Source organism: Homalodisca vitripennis, chromosome 5 (genome assembly GCF_021130785.1).
Source record: "Homalodisca vitripennis isolate AUS2020 chromosome 5, UT_GWSS_2.1, whole genome shotgun sequence".
In the NCBI taxonomy this organism is placed as follows: domain Eukaryota; kingdom Metazoa; phylum Arthropoda; class Insecta; order Hemiptera; family Cicadellidae; genus Homalodisca; species Homalodisca vitripennis.
Window position 1 is genome coordinate 117,302,800 of NC_060211.1, and position 12,613 is coordinate 117,315,412.

Below are 12,613 nucleotides of genomic sequence, written 5' to 3' on the forward strand. Positions count from 1 at the left end.
TCAAATCTTAATAATAATACTGTTTTCATTACAATTTTTGTTTTCTACTTCTTTTAGGTTTAAAAACAATTCAAAACAGCTAACTCACTGATATCTGAAGTTTTGGTAATTTATTATTAGTTATTATTATTTATTTATTATTATATTATTATTTATTTATTATTAGTCTACCAATTCAGTACCTCTATTTTATTATAATAAAAAATGAATGAATGAAAATGAATGAAATACATTTAATAAAAGACTTGGTTTAACAATCTAATAAATTTAAGAACTATAATGTTTTTTATACTGTTTTGTCCTGATCTTGTTTATAAATTTATAGTCCAGGAGACAAAAGTCTATTTGCATTATATAAGTGCACAACCTGGTTTTTCTTGAAATTGATACAGAAATTTTCCCTAAGAAAGAAATTTATTGTCAGCTGCGCTAGTTTCAGTATCAACAGGGTTTATATTATGAAATAATAATTTTTGTCAGATTATATTTTGTTAAACTTGAGAGGGTTAAAACCAGCTGCCAGATACATAAATAAAATTTTATATCAGCATTAGCTAACAATTACAATGATATTGCTATTATTTATATGTCTAATGGTTGATTATAAGTGATCAAGCTAGGAAAATGTAATTTAGAAAAAATCTCATCCATATTTTTTAATTTCTTTCATACTCTCCCATTCAACCTCTACCAAAACTTGTGTGACTGAAGATCGATTTCTTTTAAGGAATAATTCCTTTTTACAGTTTCAAGAAAAATAGGCTGTGTGCTTATACAGTGCTAATGACTCATCACCAATAATTCACCTACTCAGTATGGTTTATATAGCCTGTCACAGGGTGGCACTTGCATGTCTCCTGGATTATGAAACTTTCTGAATATAAATTTTACAATGCTACAAGTTGTTCTAGTTTCAAATCACTTGATGCATATGCCATCTAGTGACTAATGACAGAAACAGAGGTCATTAGCGAGTAGCGCCAAGCTTAGTTTTGTGGAAGGTTCTATACTCCAAGACCTTACAATATGTACCCTTGATTGCACCAGCTGTGGACTTGCAAAAATGTATAGTAAAAGTAGTTTTTAAAACTTTGCTATTTATGTTAAATATTTCAGTAATCATATGAAGTAATGGAGGTATCAGAGAAAAATAAATACTTAAAATTATTTCCCAAAGAGAGAGGAAACCAAAAGGAATAGATATATTATTATAAATCAAGTCTCATCGTTTATTGATAAAATAAATTACAGTACAGTGTTATTTTGTTGTATGTAATAGTAATACTACATTTAAAAAACAATGAAAACATGGATTTATTGAAGTTGTAATTGTATTACAGTTTTGCTACGTAATATCAGTACGCAATAGTATATAATAGACATTTGAAAATACATCAAAGTTATGAAACTTCCTGGTCCACAAACTATTGTTAGTCGAAATGCATTTTGTTACTACAATTTTTTTAAACACGTTTTTACATTTCATATCCACTATTTACACAAGGGAATAATGTACTACTAATCTGCAGTGACATTTTTACTGTTAAGGCCTCTTAGTAGATTGAGAGTGAAAAAATGTTTACTTACCAATCTTTTATCGAGTTTCTCATAAAATAGATTTTATTTGTTTAAAAAAATAATTAGAAAAATAAAACATTAAGTTGTCTGTCTGCTGTCTACATACTCATGAATATTCACATATACAACTTATTTGCTTCTCAAAGGGTGCCACATAGCAATAGGTTTACGAAGAGAAGTCAACATTTGGGTCCAGTGGGTTAAAGCTTTGCCAGTGGACTGGCTACCGACGATCACATGTCCGATGTTGACAGCATGACCGCCAGCATGTCCACTCTCGGAGACTGTCACTCGTAGGTGAATCGTCTATAACATGAACAAGCAAACCCCTTTGTCAATGCATGTTTGATATTGTGTATAATATCAACTAATTTTATTAAATAAATAAGTTTAAATAAACTAATATTTTCAAGAGAATCACTAATTAATTTTTCAATAATATTAATCTACGATTTGTGACTGCTTCTGATGATGTTTTGCCTCATGAAATTGGTTTGATGACAGTTGAAGTAATAGCCAAAGGAATGAATTCCTTTACAATTGATGCTATAACAAAGGTTATTTGGAATTGTTATAATAAGACTAATAAAAACCCATAAGCTCAAATAAATCAGAATTTTCTCAACTTAAAACAATTTTTATTAGATTACTACTGTTTGGAATAGTTCTTTAATTATATATTCTACTGTAAGATCAGCAACTATGTTCTTGTAAAGTATCTGCAAATTGCTTAAGTTCTCAGTTATTATATAAGAAGTACTTTAAACTATCGCAACCTTGAAATGAATTATGTAAAATTTTCACTATACAGTTTATTTAAAAAATATACATTATTAGTCTTAATACCCATGAAAAATTGTGTTACTCTATGTGTAAGGGTTTTAATGAAAAATACATTTGAATAAAAAACACAAACAAATAGAATACCAAAAACTTAAAAATGAGTTTATACATGATGATCTGCTTTATAGAGTACCATATGTTAATTAAAACATATGCCATTTTAATATGTATGTAACTACTTCTTTTGGCGGGCTATGAATGTATGTATTGTACGGGGAAAATCTTTTCTTTTCATTTAAGTTCGCTCTATAGCCTCTAGAGGCGGTACTATCACGCCCACTTTGATGTCAGTTCATTTCTCTATTCAGTGGGTATCCAGGCGTCCTAGTGAGAGGTTACATACCTCCTTGTTGAAATGAATACTTCTTTTGACGGGCTATAGATGTATATTTTGCACAGGGAAAAACTTTTGCTTTTTGTCATAAAAAAATCAAGCATGTTTATGTTTTCCACATTCTTTCAAGTAGAATGACAGCTTTACCGAAAAGTAAACAAATCATCTTTATATATATATATATATATATATATATATATATATATATATATTTCTTGTGTTCGTGTATATGTGACTGAACTCCTCCTAAACGACTTGACCGATTTTGATGAAATTTTGTGTGTGTGTTGAAGGGGATTAGAGAATGGTTTAGATTCATGATTTGGTCCGATTTAAATAGTTTATTTAATTAATTTTTTATTTATAAATTGTTGTTGATGTTAGAGTGTTTTATATTGGATCCAGCAGATTGCGCTATGACACGTAATACAAAGTGAACTGATACTTTCAGCTGTTAACACTTTCAGCTGAAGTTCATCAAATAGGCAGAAACATTTGTTTACATTGAAATTTAAGTTACTATTAAATTACTGTCAACTGCTTGATCAATTTTAAATTTTGATTGCGCCAATGATCAATAATCCATCTAATGCCATGGAAATGCTATTTATACGCTCTGAAACCAACATATGAGACCATTGTTTTATTAGTGCAACAGCATAAATCAATTGTGGAACTGTAAATAGATTAGACCAGGTGAATTTAAACAACCAGAACAGACTCATATTGACTGCAGCAACTTTTCAGTTGGACAATACACTTCTGTCATTGGGATAAAAAGGCTAACTCTTATTGTTACTGAAATCGTCAGAGCACTTCAATAAATTATCATGGAATTTTGGAGAGAATACAAATCTTATAAAAACTGTTTCACTTTACGACTTCAGGACTCCAAAACATTGTTCTTTAAACTTAAATCTAAAATGGATCAGGAGATTGGAATAGCTTTGAGTGAATATCGATTATCTCAGGAGTGCTTATTATGTCATAGATAAAGAATACATGAATATATTGTCCGAGTTTTCTTCAGGAAAATGCGTGTGAAGCCGCGGGTAACTGCTAGTTATATATACATCTGATCTGAACTAGCGAAAGTTGACTTTAATGAAAAATCTGTTAGGAGAGATTAAAAGGGAAATATAAGCAATAACATACAACATTATACAGGATGTTCATTTAAAACTTCAAATTCATACTAAAAGACATAGTCCAAGTATCAAAATTCCGTAAACGGGAGTGTATAATACTAATTGGGGGAATAAAGAGAAAATTATTTCCAGACTTAACACCCTTAGACTTTTTTTGTGGGGTCACTTGAAATCAGTAGGTAGTTTTTAAAACACATCCCACTGGTTTCTTAAGACTTAAAAAACAGGATCACTGCTGAGTGCAGACGCTTAACCAGAGAAACTTTTAGAAAGGTTTGGCAAGAATTTGAAAATAGGTTTTTTTTGCTTGAACAACAATGGCTACTAATTTGAACATTTGATTTGAAGTTTACAAAAGATTTACAACAGCGTTCAGTGAGTAATTTTGCTGTTATTAGCAGGAGTACAGTAGTTTGTAGACTAATAATTGTTGGCTGCATTACATATGTTGAAATACATTATTGGCTGCTGATACCAAATGGCTTGGCCGATTTCAATTTTTTTTCCAAAATACAGCATTTTTTATGAGCTTCAATTTGAGGTGTGACAACGGAGTCTACTAGTTACTATTTCAAAATTTTGACTTTGGGTATGGGGGGGCGTAGTGGTGAGCACCCCCATTTTGAAAATCATTTTTTTTGTTCCCCCAATTAGTATAACTGAACATTAAACTAGTAGTGTTTTACAATGATTTGTTTTCTACCTGTTCAATCAATTTACTCATATTATTATTGAAGTAATGTTTTCCGAAATATAGCATTGTCTGGATCTATCTCAGCTTCCACAGACTTTCTTTGGTTATGGAATTTAAGTTAAGTTACTTAAGCCGCAAATTAAAAGCTGTCAAAATTTACAAAATCAATTCATACTATGCTCATACTAATCTATTCATAGCTGCTATCAGTAGCTATGTTGACTTTAACACAGTAAAATTCCTCCAATGCCAAACAATCGTTGCAAAGAGACTAAAATATACGGTAAAATACTGGTTTGAATAAATCTACAAATTACTAATTTATTTATCAATGAATCCAATATATAATTGGCTAACTTACTGCATTATTTAATAGCAGTATTTAAACCTCATTGGATTGTAAATTGAATTCCAGCAAATTTAATATTAATTCCTATTTCAGTTTTACTACTAGTTTCGTCCTGACAGAATTTAAAAAAGGATTACAAATAAATTGATTAGATCTTTTCTAGCTAACAAGGCGGTAGTGTAATTTAATCCTACAAGAAAATGAGTCTTTCTGTTGATCAGAATTATAACCTCAGTTACATTGGACCTTACCTTCAATTAAAAATATATTATGTAAAACAGATTTTAATGCAAATTTTCCTGATGAAACATCAAAACCATTTATTGACTTTTTAAAAGATAAATTACATTTTACAATGTCAAACAATAAAAAAATAAGTACAATGAGATATAGAACAAAAGATGCTGTCTTTACAAGATATTTAGTAAGACTTTATTCCATAATTTTTATTTCTTATTTCAGTTATCATAAACCTATAATTTCATTTTTAAAGTAAAATGACAATGAAAATGAAGTAATTATTTTGGAAATACAAGATTGTAGTGAAAATGATACTCACCAAATTATAAAAACTATTATAAACGATAACAATGAAAATATATAAATAGTTATTACTTTAATATTTAGAAGTCAGTAATCATTGTAATATATTAAATGTAAGAAATATGTAGACAATTTTTCTAAAATGTATAAAAATGTTATATGTTACATAATTTAGTGTCCCATATTATTTGAAAATATAAAAAATAACAGTTTAATAATTATCAAACGTACTTTTTCAAGATATATATATTCACAGCCCGTTGTAAGAAATAGTCACTTCAGTCCTGTGACTGCCTTACTTTTTATTTTATTAATTATTTCAGTTGTCGATGTAATTATGTGTTAGTCTCATGTCGATTAGTAAATAAAGTATCAATTTAGTGATGTTTATAGATTCCATTTTTAAATATATTTAATAGATACAACATAACTCCCTAAAATATCTGACAAGAGTTCTGAAACACTCTGTATATTTGTATACTTGATTTGTTACTAGATATAACATGTATGCATCTTTCTCAGCATAACAAAAGTAACATAATTATGTAAATAAAGCTAAATATAATAGTTTTAGCTATATCGTACTTTCAACATTAAACAAAAATTTTCAAAACAACAAAGAAATACTTTTAATTATGGAAACTTAGTTACTTATGTCAACTTTGATATGATTATATGTTACACCATACTTTACTATAAAATTTTGTTGCAATATCTTAGTTCTCCATATAACTAATGATACAGTAATATTAAATCAATGTGAGTACATTGGTTTTCTTTTGATTGTGTAAAACAGTGGATACATTATTAACTTAGTAAGTTAATATTAACAGTAAATGTATTAGAGAAAAGCATGTTAAAGTAAGAATAAATAAAAAACTTGTAAATGTTAACCTGTAGTGTGTGTGGTGGGACACTAAACATCATTGCTTCATTAAAAATTGGACTTCTCTCTCCTCGCTTTGTTGATGTCTTTTTCTTATGAACTTTTTTGCCATGTTGGAGTAAGTACACCTGAAATTGAGTGTTATGTCAACTACCTGAATGTTGTTTTAACCTTCAACACTATCTTAAAAACTAGGAAAAAGAACCTGTATAATTCTGTGGTACTTTAGTATGATTCGGAGGCTACTATTTTTGGAAGAGTTTTTCTTACCGGGAATATAACAAATTACATTATTATAGAACAGACTTTATTTGATTTACTGTGAAAATTATATATCATTATAACAATTGGTTCTTGTTTTATGCTTCCCATAAGGAAGCGATGTCGGTGAGAACGAGGCCACTCTGTCCCTATTTATGATTTATTATAGGCTATATAATAAGTAGATTAGATTAGGTTATCATGTATGTTACTAGTACTACCAAAGTGAAAGATAACCTTTATGAGTGCTCACCTGATCTGAGCTTGAATATAGGTACTATCTCAAGGGAATTTTTTTGCCAGAAGTGTGGACACCACGGACACCACCAAAGCCATCCGGCTGTGTTGGTGTCCGCAGTTCTGGCAAAATACATCCCTTGAGAAAGTACCTGAATTCCAACTCAAATCAAGTGAGCACTTGTTAACTTTTTATATTTATAATGAGCAGTATATATTTACCTACTTTTATAGCACAACAACAAATCGTAGGGTAACAGGGTGGCCTACTTCTCGCGGACATCGCTTCCTTTTTGGGTGGCAGAAAACAAGAACCGATTGTCATATAGACATGTAATTGTCACAATAAGTCAGATAAGGTCTGTCCTTTCCTAATAATGTAGTTTTTAAGATCCCCGGTAAGACAAGCTATTCCAAAAATAGTGGCCTCTGGATAATACCAAAGTATCAATTCTGGATATCTTAAGTTTGAATTCAGGATTAACAATACTATTATTCGCAACTACTTGAAATTTATATGACAATAAAACTCTAACATTCTCGCTTACTCTGTCTTGTTTTATATAACTTAATGATGAATAAATCATATTACTAATAAATAATTTTAAATTGTTCTTAATCAATTTTCTGTATACTCTACTGTTACATTCAGATCCTAAAAAATTACAGCACTTTTTCATTACACTATTTATATACACTATAAAACATAACTGCAAAGCTTTTAAATGAAATATGATCTTGTAGGACAGTAAAATCACTTATAAACTGTGCTCATAACAGAAAAATTCAGAGTATTATTTATTTTGCATTATCATTGAAAAACTAATTTAAGTGACAAGTTCAGAGACAACTAATGAAATATGTATATTCTCTAGTAGTATATTACTTAAATATCAACTTCCAATATTATGGTATACAATATTAAAATTTTGGCTACCAAACATTTCATTTTCTGATAATGTGAATGTCATCACAGAACACTACTGTGCTATTCGATAGTGAATTTGTTAAAACAAACTAAGGTGAGCTATTTCTTATTTTACCTCAGAAAATTAATAATACTTAGCATATTAAAAGTCAAATATTGTTTTTTGCTGCTTATTATAAATAATCATGGATGATTAATTGTGTTGGTAAGTAAAATTCTTTTCTTTATTTTTTGAAATCACTAAATATTCGAAATCACTAAATCACTTGACTTATTGATTTTTTTCAAATTACAGGCACTTAAGTTCTAAAGTTATTTAATTGCTAAAATAAACATACCTTCACAAATGGATCACCACTTTCTCTTTGGAACTTCAAATTCCTTGCTTTTACCAATACAACAGTGAGCCTCTCTGCTGTTGGCAAGTAACTCAAGGAAAACATGACCTCTCCGAGCTCTGTGTTTGTCTGTAACATAATGTTTTAAACATTTTCTAGTCATTCCAGGTAAATGTATGTACAATGAGTTTTATAATCTTATATCCAACAATCATACGGACCAGTATTCAGGTTGAAGTGTGCACTTGGAGAATACTACTACAATTATGTAGAGACATCCCGGACCTATGTATTTAATCAATACCAGATTCAGGAACGAAACACAAGAATGTGTAAAGACAATTTTTGGAACAATATGGGTGAACAATTTTTATATATACAGATAAACAATGTTGATTATAATATCCATTTATCCTTCCTTTTTTGTTTAATTTCCCATTGTTTAAAGGTGGGTATACTAGTTACTTTATCATATGAGGAGGGACCATGGAGTTAAGGAAGTAAAGGAACTTTAAGCCAAGTTTCAGAAAAGAATGGAAATGCCTTTATGGTGTAAAGGAAAAAAATGGGATGTTTGGAATTTTAGTAAAGATGAAATTGGCTCTAGAGGTTTCTTGACCAACAAAGTAAAGAAGTTTATGATGATCTTTGTGTGCCCTATCTATGTCATTTTGCTTAGATTAGTGCAATCAGGAAGTCCCAATATTTATCTCCCTCTATTTTATTTACAGGGATGGCACAGCTATTGATTTTTTATGGCACAGCTGTTGAGTTTTTATCTCAGACATCTCCTCATGGCTTTATTAATCCTGACACAGAAAAATATAACATTCAATCATCATTTAAAATGTTGATTACTTTGATACAATTTATTTAAAGTTGTGTGATATTTTGTTAAATTAATGTTCGTGTACCCTCCCTTTAGTGCAACTATTCAGTAAATCATTAAATTCAATACTAATGTTCAAATTAGTAATATTTGTGAACTTCAGATTAAATAATAACTATTATTGAAGAAGAACAATTTTGTAATTGTAGTTGGATCTTATAAAAATTAATTAACACTACTTACATAATATTTATATAACTATTGATATTGGATCCTAAAAAGATTACAAGAAAGTGCAAGAGTGTATTACAAAGGAGTTAGTTAAAAAAAAGAAAACTCCTCTCTGCTGTAAGAGTATGAATGAATGGACCAATGAAGATTAAATGTCTACATGTAAATAAACAAACCTGGCCAGTATCAGTGAGAGTGAGCCAGGTGGTGACAGGCTGCCGAGCATTGACATCGCAAAGCCTCAGCTCCGCCTCTCCCAGCAGAGAACTAGACGTCCGATCTGTGGCGTACACATAGAATGATAGAGATCGCCTCTGATATTCTGTTGGTTCTAGTGCGAATAAAAACCTTTCTTTATAGCTTGGGCTGTTTGATTTCCTGTACACCTGCAAAATTAACATAAGGGGTGAAAATCTTTTTTAAACAAAGTTATCATTTCATTTACGAGCAGCTGTTGTTACAAATACTATAATTATTCAATGAAAAGTTTTCTAGCAGTTTATAACATTTTAACATCAGTATTCTCCAAATATCTACCATATTCACTTTGTTCTACCATTTCCAAAGTTAATGGAGGGAATAAGTCAAAAGTGCCAAATACACGTATTCTGTTCTCACTCAGAAACTTTGGTGTGTTTATTTACTAAGGAAAACTATAAAAATTACATGCTTTGATTGAATACAATTATCTCATGAGTATTAATCACACATAAACTTCGTCTACCATAAAATTGTATAACACTGTCATTGTATATAAAATATTCAATCTTTAATATTAGGAGTCTTACTGGCATGCCTTGACTGAGGAATATAATTGAATTTTTTTATAATAACTAAAAATCATATTTTCGTATTAGTACTTATTAAATGAATTTCATTATTATTAGCCTACATACAATAAACTATATTAACAATTATTTTTTAATTATTAACAGTATAGTACGTATTTTCATATTACACTGAAAGAAAATAACAATGCCGTTGAAAGTGTAAATATTTAACCCCTTGCGGTCGAATGGTCAGTAGTACTGGCCATGCAACGTCTTCAGACAGCCCGTTATTAGCTTCGTCATTGCTTGTCCTCGCTGCTCGAATGGCCAGTAGTATTGGCCGCGCTAGTTCCACTCCCAGCTAGTCGCCATGTTTGTATACTTTCCCAGCCAGCTCGTAATTCTTTTCAAATGACCTTTGTATTAGAAACATAGGTATTTAAAAATGACGTAAACACCATTTATAGATAATTAAAGAACAACTTTAATGAAACTAACTTATTCTAAGATAAACAAACTGTTTATTAATGTTATTTTTATACATACATTTTTAAATTCAATAATTAAAATAAATTGCTGAAATTACAATTTGATATTTACATATGACAAAGTCATAACACATTTTCCAACACTTTTAGTCTTTGAACTTTTTGGCGGAGTGGAATTTTTCAAAACATAATCCCATGTGAATTCCTGGGTTGTTAGGACATGTTTTGCAGTAAAATTTGCTGCGTTTTCTGTCCTTGCCAGGTCTCCTATCACTACAAACTACGCAGTCCTTAGTCTTGCCACCATCAAGTGGATAGGGGATGTGCAATTTTCCGTTTAGTCTTTCTTCTTCATCTGAAGTGGAAGGCCTTCCTCTTTTCCTTGAATTTCTTACATCTCCCACTAATTCTTTAATCAACATTTTTCTGAATTTTCTTTGCCGTATATGTTCTTCACTGCTATCTGTATCATCTACTGACAACTCACCACTGTCCTCTCCCACATTGTGTTCATTTGTTATATTTTGAATATCCTCTTCATCATTTATGTTTTGTTCCATTATACCATAATCAGCGTCTTCACCCAATTCTTCACGGAGTTCGTCTTCAAATTTTTCATTGAAATTGGAATCCAAATCACTATTGTGTTCAGAACCACTGTCTTTATCAATGTCACTTTCATCGGCCAATATATTTCTAACTTCATCAGAACGTAAACAGTCATCCATTGTTAATTTATTTAAAAAATGTACTAAAAATATACAATATTTACAAAATAATAAACTTAACAAATTGTATTGTTCACAAAGCCTACTACAACAGAACTGTTCCAAATGTAAACACTAACTATTTACAAAATAATCAATTGCACAGCTGCCATTTTATTATGAAAGATGTGTTATAAATATATTCAACTATTATTTACAAATTAATAAAAATTCACAGCTAAATAACATCAAACAGTACGAAACAAAAGTCAAATGAACACACAACAGGTAGTAATGGGCGAGGGTGACTGACCTTCGAAACATCAGTTGTCTGAATATTCTACGCAGAAATGTAATTGGCGGGAAACCATTGTCAGCAGATGTCAAATTTAGTTTAAGAGTTCCTAGATAGGTTACAGCACTCGCCGGACATAGAAGTATAAATTAAAATAAGAATAATAAAGTGTTTACGTAGTGTCCAGTAGTACTGGCCATACGAGCAATGGTCGTATTCTGTACTGGCCAGTACAGGTGGCCATTCGAGCAGCCAGGACATAGCGTAAAAAATTAAAACCAAGCTGAGGCGGAAATGTCAGTGGGCAGTACAGCTGGCCATTTGAGCACCGAGGACAAACTATAAATATTGCTTTCGAGTGCATAGGGTTAATTTTGTTTCTATCTGCTCAGCACAAATAATTAAATTTTACTACAAATATTCATGTAGGAGATTATTTATGATTCAAATATAAGAACAAATGTTTATAACTTGGATATAAATTATTAAAACTTTGAAAGATAACAATTAATATTTTAAAGTACAAGTGTAAAGGTGAAAAATCAGGCCAATGACATTATTCACATAAAATAAGATGTACATTTCTTAAAAATGGTAAAATTGAAATAATCTTGAAAATAAAGCTGATAACACTCTACAGGTTACAGTTGGTTTTTGGAGGCATACACCATAAAGCTAATTACAGTATATTTAAACCAGAATCAATGAATGATACATGTTTGAAATAGTGATAAGAACTGCCTTGCTATGTCTAATACAAAAACAAAATAATGTCACTTACTCTTGTTTGCATGTTTGTTGACTTATCAGGCAGAAGGTAAACCCTGACATAAGTATCAAGAGGCATGTGTGCTGGGTGGTTCACATCACTGCTACATAAATCCTTAGCTTCAAGAACATTCACCATTAAATCAGCTGATTCACTGAAACATCCAATTCGGAATAAATATGTTGTGCACAATAACGTGGTTTTATTAAAACATAATCCTCTTTAGTCATTGAATGGTTAGCCTTTGCACTAATCACTGTAAAGTCTCAGTCAAATCCTGGTTTGGGCCTGTTATTTCATATGATACAATCTCACCAATACTAAAGTGTAGCAGAACTCTCATTTAATGTGTATAACCATAATCTGTAATTATCTGGTCAAACAA

The 12,613-nt window shown here is 30.4% G+C and overlaps 1 protein-coding gene across 2 annotated transcripts in view; it reads right to left on the reverse strand.

Moving 5' to 3' along the window:
- Nucleotides 1–1,215: 1,215 nt before the first annotated feature.
- Nucleotides 1,216–12,613, reverse strand: part of LOC124362800 (synaptotagmin-12-like) — a 45,193-nt gene continuing 33,795 nt past the window's right edge. For both annotated transcript variants that reach the window (XM_046817611.1, XM_046817612.1), the window contains exons 5-9: nt 12,241–12,382; nt 9,376–9,585; nt 8,140–8,268; nt 6,384–6,503; nt 1,216–1,884 (exon numbers count right to left, since the gene is read on the reverse strand). In XM_046817611.1, the coding sequence (XP_046673567.1) occupies nt 1,708–1,884; nt 6,384–6,503; nt 8,140–8,268; nt 9,376–9,585; nt 12,241–12,382 (778 nt within the window). In that variant the 3' untranslated portion in view covers nt 1,216–1,707. The remainder of the gene's footprint in view (nt 1,885–6,383; nt 6,504–8,139; nt 8,269–9,375; nt 9,586–12,240; nt 12,383–12,613) is intronic.